This window comes from Egretta garzetta, unplaced genomic scaffold, assembly GCF_000687185.1.
Source record: "Egretta garzetta isolate BGI_Z169 unplaced genomic scaffold, ASM68718v1 scaffold372, whole genome shotgun sequence".
NCBI lineage: Eukaryota > Metazoa > Chordata > Aves > Pelecaniformes > Ardeidae > Egretta > Egretta garzetta.
The window spans coordinates 247,333-264,671 of NW_009258889.1; the positions used below are offsets into that span (position 1 = coordinate 247,333).

General features: G+C 53.2%; 3 protein-coding genes across 3 annotated transcripts in view; 1 reads left to right on the forward strand and 2 right to left on the reverse strand.

The window, feature by feature from the left end:
• NLRC3 (NLR family CARD domain containing 3) overlaps positions 1-571 on the reverse strand; it is a 19,073-nt gene extending 18,502 nt beyond the window's left edge. Inside the window, exon 1 of the mRNA XM_035889697.1 lies at positions 126-571. The gene's annotated coding sequence lies outside the window, so the exon portion shown is untranslated. The remainder of the gene's footprint in view (positions 1-125) is intronic.
• Positions 572-2,885: 2,314 nt separating this feature from the next.
• On the forward strand, positions 2,886-5,399 carry NMRAL1 (NmrA like redox sensor 1). Its single transcript, XM_009634039.2, is given in 5 exon segments — positions 2,886-2,927; positions 3,070-3,135; positions 3,528-3,757; positions 4,612-4,694; positions 4,696-5,399. Coding segments are annotated over 4 exon segments (498 nt in total). The 5' UTR covers positions 2,886-2,927; positions 3,070-3,095; the 3' UTR covers positions 4,841-5,399.
• A 128-nt stretch (positions 5,400-5,527) lies between these two features.
• DNAJA3 (DnaJ heat shock protein family (Hsp40) member A3) overlaps positions 5,528-17,339 on the reverse strand; it is a 13,636-nt gene continuing 1,824 nt past the window's right edge. Inside the window, exons 2-10 of the mRNA XM_009634040.2 lie at positions 16,857-16,940; positions 15,882-16,088; positions 14,640-14,792; positions 13,070-13,217; positions 12,193-12,257; positions 11,149-11,277; positions 10,630-10,745; positions 9,791-9,888; positions 5,528-6,809 (exon numbers count right to left, since the gene is read on the reverse strand). Of these exons, the coding sequence (XP_009632335.1) occupies positions 6,787-6,809; positions 9,791-9,888; positions 10,630-10,745; positions 11,149-11,277; positions 12,193-12,257; positions 13,070-13,217; positions 14,640-14,792; positions 15,882-16,088; positions 16,857-16,940 (1,023 nt within the window). The 3' untranslated portion in view covers positions 5,528-6,786. The remainder of the gene's footprint in view (positions 6,810-9,790; positions 9,889-10,629; positions 10,746-11,148; positions 11,278-12,192; positions 12,258-13,069; positions 13,218-14,639; positions 14,793-15,881; positions 16,089-16,856; positions 16,941-17,339) is intronic.

The window sequence follows — 17,339 nt, forward strand, 5'->3', positions numbered from 1 at the left end:
TCCTTTTCGGATGGCCATCGCAGCAAGAGGCTCGCAGCAGCTCATCCCCACACAGGAGGGCTGAGCGACACCTCCCCTTCTCCCTGTACCCCTCCAAAGCAAAACCAGCCCCACCAAAACCTTACCTTGGCTTTGTGCCGCCTCTCCCAGGTCTGCGTGGGAGCAGGAGAGCAGAGAGAGCATCCTCGTCACGGCGGGAGGATGGAGCCCCTCCGTGCCCCTGCCCAGCCCTTTATCCCCAGAGCTTTGCTTCTTCCTCGCCCGGATGCTCAAGTTCAAGGTAGAAAATGGAAACCCCTCCGGCTGGTGGCTCCAGCCCCTGGGGCACCCACGGAGGCAATGGGACCCGGCGGCCGGGGCGATGCTCGGGGCCTGGGGAAGGTGGGTCTGGCTTCCCCAGCCGCCCACCACCGCCGTTTCCAGCCCGGTGGGGTTTTTTTCTCTCTTTCAGTTTGCTCCTCACCCCTTCCTGCACCGCGGGTCTCGCTCGATCTTCCTTCCTGTCAGCGTAGGGCGGCTGCCTATGCAAATCGATGTGACTTATCTGCTGAAAAAACAGCGTTGTAACTGCCCATAGCCTGTGCGACCCCCCGACAGCGGCGGTGCGGAGCCTGTCCCGGTGGGATGCTCAGTGCATGGCGAATTCCCCAGCCACGGCTGCTTTCTCCTGGAAAGAGCCACAAAACCAGGCTGAGCAATGTCCAAATTTACACCGAATTCCCTCGAAGCAAAACCACGAGCTCCCCCTGGCCTGGGAGAGCCAAGGGGTTTTGCTACATAACCCCCTCACTAGCCGGGAACGCCGGGGAGATCTCGTGAAGGAGCTGCAGCAGCTCTACCCTTTGCTGAGCCATGCACGGCAACACTTCCACGAGTAAATTCAAGTTGTGTCTTCAAATAAAGGGGCAGGAATAAACTCCCCTTCCTCCAAAGCCATTTTTCTGCCAATGCTGAATGTTTTCTGGAATTGTGAGTTTATCATCCCCAACGAGGTGGATCGCAGGGCACCGGGAGCGCTGCATCCACACCCGAGGAGCCAGAGCCACCGGCAGCAGCGGGACCGGCAGGATCTCCCCCCCCCAGCTCTGCGCAGGCAAGTGGGGGTGATCATTATTTTGCATTTTTCTTCTACAAAACCTTTAATTTGTAAATCCTGTAACAGGTTTTGCTGGCGTTTAGGCAAACCCTATTAATTCTGAGATACTGAGGAGAGAAGGCGGGCAGGGTGGCGCTGGGACCCACGGCAAATAACTCTGCTTTCCGTGACTCCTGGGGCAGAGCGGCAGAGCCCAGGGAAGCGGGGACGGAAGCGCATCTCACCAAATAATGAGTTCATCACGGTGCCATGTTTGTTCCCAGTGGCTCATGTTTTGTGCCAAAAGCTCCCGCTGCCGGGGTGGTTTGGGAGAGCTCGGAGGAAGCAGAAGTCAGTGATGGATACAGAAGAAAACGGCACGTCCTGTTGCAAGACCTGTCCTGGTGGGGTCTAGCAGGTAGCTCCAATGAAGCTGCAGCTAAATCTGTAATTACACGTCTTTTCCTTCGTCAAGTCCAGCTGAGAGGCTGATGGTGATGGTGGTGGCGATGGTGGTGGTGATGGTGGCGGCGGAGGGGATGGTGGACACGATGGCGGAGGCGATGGTGGACGTGATGGTGGATGTGATGGCAGATGCGATGGTGGAGGCGATGGCGGCCGATGGAGCTCTCACGGTTGGAGAGGTGGTGGGGGACGGGGTGGGCTCACATCCAGATCATCTGCACATGGTGAAGTGTGTTTGGGGAGGAGAGGTGGGGGCCAAGCAGGAGTTTGGACCTCCAGCCACCGCGCTGGGCTTTGTCTCCCAGGGATTGCTCTCTGCCCGTCCTAGGGCTGCACCTGGTAAGGGGTTAAAACCTTCCCTGCCCCCAGGGTTAGGTCTGTTGGTGATTTCCTACCCCGGCAGGAGGCTGGTTTCAAGAGGAGATGACATCTGGGAAGTCCCATCAGCTATCACCTTCCCGATAAGCTGTAGCTAAAGATCCCTCGCATCAAAAATGACCGCGCAGAAGCCCCAGCGGGGGCTGTACCTCCTGCTTTCACAATTACTCATTTCTGTTAATTAATGCATCTGAATTTTTTATTCGCAAAAGCACATAACACGTCCCTCGTGTATTTTCCAGGCTGTTGACTTGACTCAACCCCAAATTTCCCAACGTGGTTACCGAGTTCAACCCGCGGAGTTCCCGGCGGGATGGGTTTCGCCCATCCCAGCTCGGTGTCCCCAACCGGCCCCATGGAGCTCGTCAGGCGCCGCAGAACGCGCCGGCGCGGTCAGAGAAGCCCCAGCGAGGCCTCTGCGTATTTTGGCTGGCCCGGGTCGCTTGGCAAGGGGGCATCGGGGACCCTGCCCCGAGCCCAGCGCCCAAGGCACTCGCTGGGGGTAAGGACTGGTCCCGTCCCCGGAGGGCGCAGGGGGATGCTCGGTGGGAGCGGCCGCGTTTCCCCACCAAGGAGACGGGCAACGCCGCGTTACCGGGGGACCCGCGACCCTCCCGCTGCTGCAGCGCGGGGTGCACACGCCTCGGGGCGCCTCCGGTCCCCGGGGCGGAACGGGTCCCGCCCCAACGACCTCCCGGGGCGGGGGGAGCTGCTCCCAGATTTTAAGCGGACTGAGGACGGAGCAGGCGGCGGGGCCGATGGACGGGGCGGGACGGGACCGGACGCGCCTCGCTCCCCGCGGGCAGCCGCGTGGCCTCCCCGCCGGCGGGGGTGGGCGGGGCCGGGGGAGGGACGGACGGACGGACGGCCGGACGGACGGACAAGTGAGGCCCGCCCGGCCGGACACAGCCGAGCGGGGTCGGGTAGACGAGAGCAGCGCCGAACATAGCCGAAGAGAATCGGGTCCAGCCGAGCCCAGCCGATTCGAACCGAACAGAGCCGAACCGAGGTGAGGAGGCACGCGACGCCGCCCCGTTCTTCCCCCTCCGGTGCCCGGGGAAGCCCGCCCTAACGGGGCCGGGCCCGGGGCTGAGCCGCGGCCTCGGCGGGCCCGCACGGCGGTGCGACCTCTCTGCTTCTCGCCCTGGCAGAGCCCCGGCCCCGCCGGCGTTGCCTCATGGCCGGGAAGAAACCGATCGTGGTGGTCGGGGCGACCGGTGAGTGCTCGGGGCTAGGCCCGGGCCCTGCCCGGGGGGGCTGCCGCGGCTCCTCTGGCCCGGGCCGGTGGGAAGGGCGAGGGTTGGGCCGTGCCCCAGCGACCTGCCCTGCTGCTGCCGAGGGGGAGAGGGTCTTCGGGTGCCCGCGGACGGCAGGGGCAGCGGGAACTCCCCGAGCACCCGGGCTCTGGGGCCCCGTGGGGGTCGGGAAAGCCCCTGCCTGGCTGGAGCAGCAGCCGGGGAGCTGGGGGCTGGCAGGAGGGTGGGTTGAAGGGGCTTGGTCCCTGTGTGGCAGGGAGAGCGTGTGCTCGAGCAGTTCCAGCTCGTCCCAGCTCGCTCTGTGAGCTGGGCCCAGTGGGAAGCTGGGGCTCTGAACGGGTCGGCACCTGCAGGGGTCTGGGGGGGCTACAAGGCCCGGGCTCTGCTAGAAGATGGGATCTTGCAGGTCCACGCAAGGAGCCCCGTGAAGGAGTTGGAGGAGCTGAAGCAGAGGGGAGCTGAGGTTGTGAAGTTGGATCAAGACGATGAGCCATCCCTGGAGCTGGCCGTGGAGGGTGCTTACAGAGCCTTTGTTGTAAGCAACTTCTGGGAGCACTGCAGCAAGGATAAAGAAGTCGCACAGGTACCAGCACTTGCTTTAACTCGGACCACGTGTGGAGTGGCCTGGGAGGGTGGGTAGAGGGACAGCTGTGTGGCATTGGCGTGGGTCATGGGACAGCTGATGGTTCCAGCATCCAGCCCAGAAAAGTCCCAAGGCCTCGCAAACAAACCAGCTCCCAGTTCTTGCAAATCCAGAACTTGTTCCCTTGCAGTCAGGTGGCTCCAGGACCTGGTGCCTTCAGGGAGTGCTTAAGTGCCTGGAGACTTGGCATGGCAGAGAGCGCTGCCCAGGAGTCAGAGTAGGAGGAGTGGGAAGACTCGGCTCCATGGACCCTTCCTAGGGCTGAGCCAGGACTGTCACTGCTTGCAGTCCTGTAGTTCTTTGCACTTCCAGCTTTGGGGCCAAAATGTGCTCTGGTGTCAGAAATCCCAGGGCCTTCCCCAAGGGCGGTGTTCACCCCAGGACAGATTTTGCAAGGTGAAAGGATTGCCCTGCCTGGATGGCAGCAAACAAAAGATACGTTAGGGCAGGTATGTTGGCCCTGGGAGATCTTTAGGGCTGGTGTTTGTGTGCTTGGTGGAGGAGCTACTGACAAAGCTGGAGGATGTGTAGCCTTTCTAATGTAGGATGGTGTAAGCAGAGGACTCTGTTCCACCTGGGCAACTCACAGGGCTCGCTGGGTCTGCTCAGCCCTGGTTCCAGCTGAGGGCTCGGGGTGCCAGATGCTGAGGAGCTTGCTCAGCTGGCATGTGTTGGATCCTGCTCTCCTGCCCAGCACAACAAGGGGGAAGGGGGTTGTGTGGGAATGGTGAGAGCCCCTGCATGTCCCAACAGAGCCAGTCCACTCTTCATGGCTGGCTTCACCCTTCCCCCAGGGGAAGCAGCTTGCTGACCTGTCAAAGGGCCTCGGTCTGTGCCACGTCCTGCAGAGCAGCCCAGAGAACATGAGGCAGCTGACAGGCCCAGCTGGAGGTGCTCCACTCCGAGAGCAACAGCATGGTGGAGGAATGCTTCCAGGAAGTTGGTGTTCCCACCGTGACCATCTGACTGCCATTCTACTTTGAGGACTTCATCTTTAAACCGCAGAAGGTCCTGTGGGGGTAACCTTTGTCCTGGGTAAGACAGCGCCTCTTGCTTTCTAGGTCACCATCCTGTAGTTCTCATCTGCTCCCACTGTGCAGAGGCTCACTGAGGGGCGGTGAAACCACCAGGGCTGCAGACTGATGGGGAAGAGAGGCCTGTGCCACCCTGACCACAGCAAGTTGCAGCTGCATCGGTGGGTGGCAGACAACAGGGCCGCCTTCTGACCCTTCTCTGCCTCCTCTGGCCGAGGTGAGTGGCACTGAGCTGCGCTGCCTTTGCACCAGCACCCTGGTGAAAGGCTGACCCTGCCAGAGCCTTGGTCCATGCGCACGCTCCAGGGCTCTCTGTGACAGGGTTGGGACTGTTGAGACAGAGGAAGGGTTGTACAGCCACAGGCAGACAGGCAGGAGAAGCGCTGCCCTTGCACGCTATCTTCAGGGATGTGTTTGTTTAGTGACTCTGGGTGTTTTCCCAGGATCACCCTCTTTCCTAGGCAGCTCTGAGCAATGCAGCACCACTTGGCCCCAAAGGGCAGTGCTTTCTCTGCAGGTACCACAGCCTGCCCACAACTGGTGCAGGCTCCTGGAGCTAATTTCCATCACCACCCCTGTGAGTCAAGTAAAACCTTGCAAGACTGCCCAACCTTAGGATTTAAGACTCACTTAACAATTTCTTTCCCCCCCCTCCCGCCACCAGCTCTGGGATTTGGCAGTCCTTGCCCAGGCCTAAAGCCGATTGCAGCCACCAGAGAGCTGCTCAAGCCCTCTAGCCCTGCCCTCTCCTTGTCTGAGAGCAGACCGTCGTTCCTGTTTCTGGGGGAGGGAAAGGGGGTGACAGAGAAGGTTGGAAGAGTAGACGAGGCAGCAAGGCACAGCACATGTTAAATATCTTTATGAAGTCAATCTTATTTACATGGATACAGGATCACTTTACAGACAGTTTAATCAGGAGGCAACGCGTGCTTTATTTCAGCAAATTAAGAAGGGCAAGACGACGACATGTCCTTGTTTAACTGGTCGATTAGTATGTGGGCTGATGGTACCTGCACGGTAAAACTAACAACAGCAGGCTACAGTAACCATGAAAATACTCACTGCAAGAGCTCGACTCCACCTGGAAGGAGCGATCCACTTCACTTGTATTCTCACACATGTAGGAACAATGACTCTTTGACCAATCATTGATGCTATGGGTGTTGCACTAATGTAATAAAAGACTTTATCCCAAACTGGCAAAGGGCTTGGTGATAAACTTGTACCCATTCAGAAGCGACAGCATTTGTGTTGTAATTTAGGTTATTGGCAGGGGGAGGGAAACCTGAGGCAAAGTGCAGATTCCATCACTGCGCTCTCTGCAGGAAATCAGCAGGACTAAGAAACCCCAGGGCTGCTGGGGGAGCCAGGGCAGCTGGGCTCTGACGAGTCCCAGCCACAGGGAGGCTTCCCGCTTGGAGGTGTGCGGGACAGTGAGGAGGGCTGTCGTGAAGACAGGGTTAAAATTCACTGACCCACCGAGTCTCCCAGGAGAAAATAAGCAGTGATAAGTGCACCGAGCACATCTAGCATTCAGAAGGGCACCAGAGTGAGCAGCAGCCATCTTGGGCTCCACACAGCAAACTGCTCCACTCTGCGCTGGAAAAGAGAATTTTTATTTCACATTCCCACTGTTTTGCATTCTAAATAATATTTCAACTTTAATTTTTACCAAAAAGGCTTCCAGCAGCAGTAGGGACTGTGGAGCAACCTCGCGAGAGAGCTGCGTTTCTGCAAAGCTGGCGTTTTCCTTCATTACCATTTCCTAGGACGGTGGGTGGGTTTGTTATCGTGATGACTGTTGATGCCTCCGTGGTTTCTAGCCTCTCCAGCTGGGATTCTCACTGTGCTGCTGACTGACATCCTTCGCTCTCCAGAGCCCGCTGCCAGAAAGATTCATCCCCGACTGCAAAGATGATCTGCTGCTGCTGGCTCTTAGTTTCCAGTAGAACGTTTCCCTGCAGTTGAAGCAAGAGAAGCAGCTTAGCATTTCCCAATGGAATCAGCCTAAGGCACGCAGAACAGACGGATTTGAAGCCTGCGGTGACAGGAGGCTGAGCCCTTGGAATCCAAGACACCAGTGCCTGCCATGGATGAGTTCAGGTCTGCAGCACCTCCCTCACAGCAGGCCAACACCAACTAAATGGCACCCTGAGTTATAACACCGTACTCGTTTGTGTGGCACGGGCTTTGCTGCGCTTTATGACAAAGACCGATTCCTTCCTGGTGCTGTACGCCCACGGTAGGAGTGAGTCCAGCCTGAGCGTACCGGCACCGGAGGCTCTGCAGGCCCACCTGCGCCTCCCGGCAAGCCTGGGCACCCTGGGTGCTTTGAATCAGGTACAGCCATGGAGTAGACAAGGAAACAGAGCTGCAGGGGAGGCCAGCGACCGCCCTGAAGACGTACCCAGCATTTTTGCTGCTTTTTGCTGCAGCAAACATGCAATTTAGTCCCTGTCTTTTTGCTCCAGGTCACAGGGGACAGCTAGGGCTTTTCACACCAGTGGCTGGAAGGCCTGAGGCTAAGTGAGAAGCAAGGCTGTGCTTTTGCTGCTTCTACCTCCCAAGAAGCGCAAATTCTGCTTAGTACGGGGGAAGGACGACAATAAAACACAAGAGGCCGCCTACCTCGGATGGGATGTCAGGAGCTAAACATTTTCTTAAGTTTGGAAAGGAATCCCTCCTTGTTCTCCTCAGCCTCAGGCCTATCCCCGCCTGCGTCAGCGCTAGCCGTGGCCCTGCCACCTGGACACAAACAGCAAAGGGCTGCAGTCAGATAGATCTCCCACCAGTAGCCAGCACCCCTGATGGAGCGAGAGGGTTATTTTAGAGGGGGAATGGTCAAGTTGAGGCAGCTGGTTTTGCCTGCACCCTCACATACAGGGCTGAACCTGGCAGTGAGCCACAGCACTGGACCACTTGCAGGGAAAGCACTGGAGAGCCCGGACCCCAGAAGCACAGAAGATGACCATGAGCCCAGGTAACACCGTTCCCTTCCCCTCTTCCTGGCCCTCCAAAAGGCAAGGGAATTCTCATGCTGCACAATCAAGTCAAGGACCCCGCAGGCTTTGGAAACAAGCACCTGGAGTTGAGAGTCTGCTGCTAAAACCGAGTCGTCAGCTTGACCACTGCCAACCATGACTGCACAGAATACCAAAAGCTAGAGTGGTGGTCCCTGGAACGCCCCATGTTCCTGTCACGGTCACGTCAAGACCCTTTAGAGCAAAGCGGTGCGAAACCCTACCAGGAGCCTGCCTCAAGTAATCATCTTGCAATGCTCAGACAAACAGTATCGAGGAGAAAATGAACTCAGGCTAGAATGAAGAAGGCTACAAGTATTTTGGAATAAGAGTCCAGCCAGGAATCTTTCTGGCAGCAGCGAACATCATTTTCCTATATAAACAGGTCCTGAGAAGTTGTTTCTCTCTCTGAGAAGTGGCTACAGCAAAAACAAAGGAGACCTCTTTGCTGATCTGCTTTTTCTACAGAAAAAACTGCCAATAATGAGGCCCCCAAGCTTTCTTTGCACACAGAGAACACAAAGTCCAGTCCTCCCCATCCTCCCACAGCCGACTGCCGAGCTCAGACTGATGCAATGGTATGAAATACCGAGGCCTGCGGCAGAACACACCTCCATCCACTTGGGGTGTTTCTGCTTCCCAGAGCAAGGACACACTTTCAGCAACAGCCTGTCTCTACACTGCAAGCTACTGGTGTGGTTTTTAACCCACCTTGCTGCTTAATTGTGGTAAAAATTGGCAGGTTTGCTTTTTAAAAAATTAAGCTGGGAGAGCATTTTTTTCCTTTGGCACATAAACGTCTTTAAGAAGCTGGAATGAAAGTTTTGTGCTTAGAGATCTCTCCCCTTCGCCCCAAGGCTGACCTTAAATGCTTACCCTCAGCGGAAAAGACGTAATTTCTGTGTTATGAAAGCACTATAAAACTTAACTCTGGTTAAGTATTTGGCAGGTGCTGCCTTCCAATATCCTGAATTTCAGACCATGTTCCTCAGGCTTTGGTGTATGTAAGTAGAGAGGACCTGAGTTCCTGGGATCATTTAGCAGCTTTGAAAGACTCTCACCTTTGCCTAGCTGTATGCAGTCATAAATGCCTTTTTCTTGTTCAAACACAGAAAGAAATCACAATCCAGCCAGATTTAAGTTCACTGTTCCAATGTAAGCAAAGAAAAAAAAATTGCTTCCCAGTCACGCAAGACAAAGCTCTTGTCTTACTGTTCTACCATGTTTTTTCTTCAGCTGCTAGTGCTGCCAGGTACTTCACCACTGAAACTTAAGACTGCATAATTGCTGGATCAAAACTTTAAATCTGGAGCTGAAAGAGCAGCTTTACAAAGCTCCCCGCTGGCTTCTCTCCCTCCATCACGCTGGACACTCCCATCTACTGCCTGGAGCCACTGATGAACGTTTCTACCCAAGATTGCCCCACGTGCATGGAGTACGGCTTAGAGCAATCCTGACAGCAGGGTTGTCCCAACCCTTCAGCTTCCAAGGAGGAACATCCCCACTGCAGTCAGAAGCGCAGCTCGTTAGCTCACGCAGAAAACTGGCCTGCAACATGTTCTCTTTTTCTACCTCTACCACTAAGACAAGTTACGTCTGGCACAGGGGCAGAGGAGGGAGCAGAAGGCTTTCATCACCACAGCAAGACTCACCACAACTTGTCAGGGCCCTGGAGTATCGCTATTCACGCACAGATTTGCCCAGTAAGTATTAAGAGGAAAGCTTTCTGGGAAGAGGCTACCTCCTTACTTCGTGCCACAGCCCATTAACAGCACACTAAACCTATTTCCAATACAACGTGCTCGGTAGGTTGTGCTGACGTGCTGTCTCAAGGTGACCCAGGCTCACCTTCCTCCCCAGGAAGCAGTCTGCTCCCACGCCAACTCCACGAGGAAGGAGCGCTAATTCCCACTGCTTACCTGATGCGGTGTTTGTGACTCCGTTCACCGTACCATCCACATCTGCCTCATCCTCGGCATAGCTCATCATTAAGGCTCTCTGGCGATCTGTCAGCCTCCTGCAGGTCGAAGACAGATGTTGGTTACGGCTGTCTTTAGGGACAGATGTATCTACGGACCTCCCTGACCTCCTCCAGCAGCATGCACAAGAGGCAGCTACTGGAAGAACAAGATTAATACGCCTGGCACACACTGTGAGTCCCTACGGTGTTCTTAAAATGAACAATCTATAAAGAATAAGCCTCGGTGGAAGAGAAGAGGTATGACCCACTGCATTTCACCAAACTGAGTGGAAAAAACAAAGTAAAAGTGCTAAGAACCATGTGGAGCTGCAACAGAACATGCATCTGGAAGGGAGACCTCGGGAAATTCACTCCCTTGCCAAGTGCAGCAATACAGGGTAAAAAGTTTCCTTCACCACAGGAGCAGAGGGTGGCCCAGCAGCCTGCAAAGCAGCTGCCAAGGCCTTTGGTTCCTTTAAGCTGTAGGTGTGAGAGCACAGACTCGTTACAAGCCGGAACGCTGAATTTACGTAACCAGGATCCAGACAGAATCGCAGATAGCTGGGCAAATGTGCAGGTGAAGAACTACTTACACATTTCCAGGGTTTAGGGGTTTTAGAGCTGGGTTGCCAAATAGTGGTATTTTAAAAAAAAAAAAGTCTACCTCACATCATAATTAAAAGCAGAGTGAGAAATTAATGATCTTGATAGATTTTGTGAAAATTCCTTACTGCTTTTTCTGAATATTTTTTTGCAAACGTTCAAGTTTTCAGGGAAACTTGCATTAGCTCTACTTACTGAGGAACTTTTATCTTTATGTGAATGTAGTGGTCTCCGTAGCCGTAGCTGTTAACCTTGGGAATGCCTTTCCCGCTCATTCGAATTCTCTGGTCTGGCTGAATACCAGGGGGTATCTATGAACACAGAGGGGTGACGTTTATTTCTCTAGTTTAGCCATTTATATAGTAATTACATTACACATCTACATTAACTACTTCTCCAGCAAGCTTCAGAGTAGGATGGGAGAGATCTGGTACGTTCATGTATCTGGGCACATTTAGAAGCTTTTGAAGGAAGAACCTTGCACAGTCTGGAGACCCTGGATGCGATTTGTCCAGCAACCCACCCGACCCTTCCTTTCCCCACCCCTACACAGCAAGAGGGAAGGAGGTGTGACAAAGCAGGTCACAAACTGCCTGAAGAAGCCTGAAACTCAATACCAGCAGGCTCAGATTTGCCCCACCTTTGCAGCAAAGGAGAAGTCTCTGCTGTCCCCCATCGATTTATGCTCAGGCTCTTCCACATAAAGGTACTCACTGTGATATTGATTGTCTCGTACAAGCCTTGGCATCTGGCTGTGCCTCCCAGAACAGCCTGTGCTATTGAAATAAGGAGGTCTGAATGGATATCTGCTCCGTTTCTTCTGAACACAGAACTTTTTTGAACCTAAAAGGCAGGCAGTTCCAAAGAGAAGTGAGCACAACACCATGAAGATCTCACGGTAAACTGCTTTGAAAGTTCTCAGAAGAAAACATACCAGAATGCTGTAGTCAGACCCTTTACCATCCACAAACTACACAGCTCAGAAGCCTAAGTTCATGTTCAGTTTTTTAGAAAAACGCAGATCTTGACATAATCGTAATTAGCCAGAGGCGTAGGAGGATGCCTGCTTCCTATCTCAGCAACTCCCTCCCCTAGCCCTGTTAATTTATCAGTGTTGGTATGATTCTGCGGAGGCAGAGGAGATGCTGCCTTGTCAGGTACCCTGAACTTCTGGAAAGCCAGAAGAGGGAGGCAAGCACCTTTGCAGTGGCCTCACAAGCTGGAAGAGAATTAAATCCTCCTGCACCACAAAAAAAGATGCTGGAAAAAAGTTTTCTCCTCGACAAAGATGCCTATGATGGGATACCTACAGGAGAAGAGGGCCGCAGCTACAAACCACGTGCAGAGCGGCACTTTACGTCGATCTGCAAGAGGAGCCTTGACCAGCCAGCCTCTCGCGGGCGTTCCCACAGCCCTCCTCAGCTCTCCCACCACCAGCCAGCTCCTTCCCATTTCCCAAGTCAAAGACTCAAGGCATCAAGAACCTGCTCTGCATTTTGATGCAGGCTGCTGTAAGGGCCTCATCCTGGAACAAGCAATGCAATTCTTCATGAGCAGACTTTACGTTACACCGCTCGTTACAATGCAGGATCTTCTGCTATCTCAGAAAGTTCACGTGGATCGTGTTACCTCAGCTGTTTCAAAAGATCACTTGCTCTTCCTCCTCCGTCCCCCAGTCAGTCAGACTTCCCAGGCAGTTGCAAAGGGAACAAGCAACCCTTAAATAATGCAAACAGCCAGAAGTACAGCAATACGTACCCTGAACGTAATGAAAATCTCTTTCTTCCCCACAGGCATCCGAACGGTCTGCCCATCCTCAACGCCTGCAGTCAGGAAAAAAAAGAAAAGAAGGAATGTTACCTTGCATTGTAATTCACGTGTCACTTGAATACCTACAGCTTTCCTCTTCAGATCTCTGCCATCCCCCAAAGCCTGCCCCCACAGCAGCACCCGCACAGCCAGGAGCAGGAGGCACAAGACCCACCAGCGGGCAGCAGCCGTGGCCAAAGGAAGGAGGTGTCAGCACACGTTTATACCTCCGAGGTGATTGCCAGATGCCAAAAAGGCTCGTTGCTTCAATCCCTTACAGAATGCTTTAGGGAAATGCAGGAACACTGTGCAGCCTCCACAAGCTACAAGGAAATTAGCGGCTGCTCACCCAGGGTGATCTCAAAGCAGCAAATCTTCAGCCCCACCATTCATTTTGTCCTCTTTGGTGAGGAAAGCCAACAGCATTCTCTTCTAAGCCAAGCTTTCAGGATTCCCACCCTCCCCCCAAGCTTCATCAAGGACAAACAAAAGACCCAAGGCCAACAAAACCTTGAGTTTCACTCTTCAAAAGCTGCCTAGAGAAGGATCCATGCAAGAACCAAAACCTCAGCCCAGGAAGGGCAAAGCTATTATTTATATCCACAGCCAGAAAGTCCATCTCCTTACTAACCCTTTCCATTACCAAGCTATCAACCTGCTTTGCTCTTAAGGTAACTTCTCTGCAGCAAAACTTCTTACATTGCTCTCGCATTCGTACCGGGCAGGGATCAGCCATGCTGCAGAGGCGAGTGCCCTGCTGTTGGCCAAGTGGAAGCCAAGAACTCTAGTTATTTAACAGAGGGCAGCGCACAGGTACAACACTAACCAGCTGGCACAGGAACCATCACTGTCTTCTTTTGTTTGGTTTGCCCCGTTCCTCGACATACTACGCATGGTGTTGTTATGATGGAACCGCGACCGCCGCACCGTCGGCACGTAGATCGCATTACAAAGGGGCCGGTATTTATCGTCTCCTAGTGAAGAAAAACAGATCGTACAAATATTTGGTACTGAGATGGAACATTTCACTTCCACAAAACACTGCCAGTGACTGGCCCAGCATGTCTGAGTCCCTCGCATGTGCAACCTGACAGGACAGCGACTCCCTTGAGCAAGAAAACTGGCGCAGAAGTCCAAAGAGCATGGCGCTTGTGAGAAGCTGGATCAGACTCCACTGCCATCGTGTTCCCATTTCCACTGAAAACTGTCACTGTGAGCAAACGTGTCATGGTGAGGGGAAGGGAAACACACCGCTTCCCATCCCTAGGCTCTAACGCGCAAGCAGGAACAAAGCTCCTTACAGTGCTATTTCACAAGGAACTACAAACATCTGTATTCTGAGGAATCCAAGGACAATCCACTTGCACGAATTATTGCCAGTGTCCAGGAAAACATTATGGACACTAAGCTATGGACTGAACTGCGAAAGCCACCCGTCGGGTTGAAGCACACAAGGAAACAGTGGGAAGAGCTCGCAGTCTCCTCTGACCAGCTACTCCTGTTTGGCGCAGCAGGGTACTCCGGTCACAGGCTGACTGCCAATACCCATTTTTGATGCCTGGAAATTGAGAAGCCTGAAGTTCAATCGCAGAATCATTGGTTTGGGTTGGCAGGGACCTTTAGAGGCCACCCAGTCCAACCCCCTGCAGGGAGCAGGGACATCTTCACCCAGACCAGGTTGCTCAGAGCCCCGTCCAGCCTGACCTTGGATGTTCCCAGGGATGGGGCATCTCCCACCTCTCTAGGCAACCTGTGCCAGGGCCTCACCACCCTCAGTGTAAAAAACTTCTTCTTTAGGTCTAGTCTGAATCTCCTCTCTTTTAGTTTAAAACCATTGCCTTACTGCTACAGGCACTGCTAAAAAGTCTGTCCCCATCTTTCTTATCAGCCCCCTTTACCAAAAGGCCACAGTCAGGTCTCCCCAGAGCCTTCTCTTCTCCAGGCTGAACCACCCCAACTCTCCCAGCCTGTCCCCATAGCAGAGCTGTTCATTTCTTTACTGCCTGCAAGTAGCGTGCATCTTCTTATATCACGATGACCCTTAGGCTATCACCACCTTCCTCCTCCCTCCACCCTTCAATTCAAAGTATCCCGTTTACTGCCCAAGTAGTTTCAGAGCAGTTACGTTACATAAACACGGTTCGCTGGATGTATGATGCCAGATGACCCAGCCCTGGAGGCCAGTGCTTTTAGCTGGGCAGAGCACTTCTTTAAGACAAAGAAAATCTTCCTAGAGCCTATTAACATCAAGTCCGCGTTAACTCGGCTTCACCCAAGACAAGCTGACGATTGGCAGTGAGAATTTTTCACCACGGAAGGGACCGACTCGCCCCAGCAAGGAAAAGCACAGCAGAACCCGCGTCTTAAAAAAAAAGAAACAAAACCAAAACACTTACCATGCCAGTGCCACTGCAGTAGTGACAGCGCTGCGCTTTGGTACCGGGTTCGTGTCCCTTCCCATTGCATCGCTCGCAGGAGTCGTTGATGTTCACCACAATCTCCTTGTTAACACCTTTTGCAGCTTGGGTGAACGTCAGTTCCATGATGTACTGTACAGGAAACACGGACATCAATCTACAGCTGACGTGCAGCGGGGTCTTAAGCGGGGTGAAATTGGTTTAGGCCAAGTATGAAACGATGCTTAAAATACATCCAGGTAATAGAGGAGGGGGAGAAACGGATGGATGCGCAGCTCATTCAGAAGGGTTCTGCCTCATTTGAGGAAGGAATAATCTGTCTCGCATTAATAAAAAGGGGTACAAAAGGAGGGCAAGCATACGGGAATGATGATTACACCGGTCTGATGAGCCACTGGGCAGCAGAAGTGAGATTTAAATATAGAAAAGAAGGACATAAAAATAGAAGTCAAGTGCTTTTCTGCTCTCGGGAAACCCCTGAAAGTTTTGTTTAACAGGAATGCAGCAACAGGTGAGGGTGAGGGCCGTCAACCCCAGCGACAGTATCCGCTTTTCCTCAAGAAACTCGTTACTTACCAAGGGAAGTCATCAGCAAAGATGACTGCATGAAATAGGGAATTCTGTTTATAATAAAAAGGTCATTTTTAGTAAAGCCAGAAGCACGGAACACCAAGCATTTCCAAAGGCAGCGCATGAACCAACGCTGTTGGCGCTTAAAAGAGCATTTAGCTGCAGTACAAGGAACAAGACGGAGGTTTGGTTTTGTTATGGGCCCCGCTGCAAAGTTAAGCCAATTAAGTTGCAAAATGAAGCCAATTAAGCAGTGGAACCTGATGCCGGAAGGCTTGTTTTACAGTTAAAAGGGATTTTGTGGGTTTTAGCATTACAGATCAAAGCAGACATATATAAATCAACGTACAGCAGAAAAGATGCCTCTGCAACGATGGAATTGTTTGGCAGCGCCAACTGGCGTCGGTAAACACCAGATGAAGTAGCTGAAGTCCAGGAAAAAACCACCGCGTTCTGAAGGCGTGGAGAACCAAAAATACGCTACGTTCCCAGCCGTACAATGGGCCGCTCACGTGCTGGCATCCCCAGAGCAAAGCCTTTGCTCAAGCTCGCTCCCGGAGCGATCTGTGACAGCCCAGTGTCCCTCTCCAGCTTTTGGCTTTTTCATTTCGCACTTTCATTTATCACTCAGAAAATAAACGCGCTCCATACCTCCTGCGGCTGGTCAAAGACGTTCTGAAAATCGCCGAAAGGGGACCCCGAAAACTCGCCGAAGATTTTTCTGAAAAGCTCTTCCGGATCAATGGATGGACCGGTGCTCCAGTACTGCCGCCCAGCGCCAGCACCCGTTGCGCCGGCATCAAAACTCGCCGTGCCGTAGGCATCGTATTGTTTCCGCTTCACTTCATCACTTAATACCTTCGAGGCAAAAGAACGAGGCCATCAGGACACTGTACAGATCCCGAGCAACTGGACAGCCTGCACCTGCGGAGCAGCGTCTCTCGGGAGAATTCAAGGCTGCTGGTGTCACCGCCACAAGCCCACGTTCTCAAACCTTCCGGCCATCGGGGGGGGGGGCTACCCCAGCTCTCAGGAGCGTTCGGATTGCTGACGAGCGTCTTCTTCCCCAGCATCTCTCAGCTCGTCATCAGGAAAATGACAAAACCTTATCAAGTCATCGGGCATAAGCAAGAATAACTTATAGTCGGTGATTAATATATTGCGTGAAAGCTGGTGATAAGAGAGTGCTGGGGTAAATTTGAAAACCCACCAGAGCAAAAATGGGCCCAAAAGAAATTCTGAAGAGGCTGAAAAGCGGGAAGAAACAGGGCTGGGGTGCAGCACAGGGGAAGGTACCTTCGTCTCAAAAAGCTAGGATCTGCTGACAGGGGGGTCCTGTTTATTTAAGCTGATCAATAATTCCACTGCAGCGACCACGGCATCCGTGCCACTCACTCGCTGCTAAGAAAGAGCACAAATTCAAACAGCCCAACGCATATCCAGCTAAATCAGGTATTTGGGCTACACCGTTCCTGGAGACATCGCAGGGACGGAGGCACTCACGCCTGAAGTACAAGACCTGAAAAATTACCCATGGTTCTACAGGAAACGCACACAAGAAATGTTTTGCCCCATCTACCCTCCAATCTTTCCTCCTTTTTGTGACGATAAAATCCTGCATATTACCTCATAGGCTTCTGCCAGCTGGGAGAACTTCTCTTTAGCTTTGGGGTCATCCTTATTTGTATCAGGGTGGTATTTCTTTGCCAGCTAAACAACAAAAAGCAAATTATTAGAGCCAGACAGAAGCGATTCACTTTAGCATCCCACACGTGCCAGGAAAAGCACGTTAGGCGAGGCTCAGTGACCTCTATCTGTATTTTAGGGAACTAAAAGCCTTCGTTTTCCACTATCATCCCAATATATGGAACTACAGAAGCTACTCCTGCATCTCCCAGAAATCCCAGGCCCTTCTGGAAAGAGACCTGGGATGACAGCGCTGGCCGAACACGCTTCGGAAGAGACCCCCAAACCCATGTGCTCGGCCTCCCCGTCGCTGCCTCCCCTTGCCCCCAGCGGGCCCAAACACTGGGCCCAAACACCGCGACCTGGCTGGTTTTGCTCTTTTCCCTCACCACGACCCTTCTGTCCGGCTACGGGCCCTCGGCC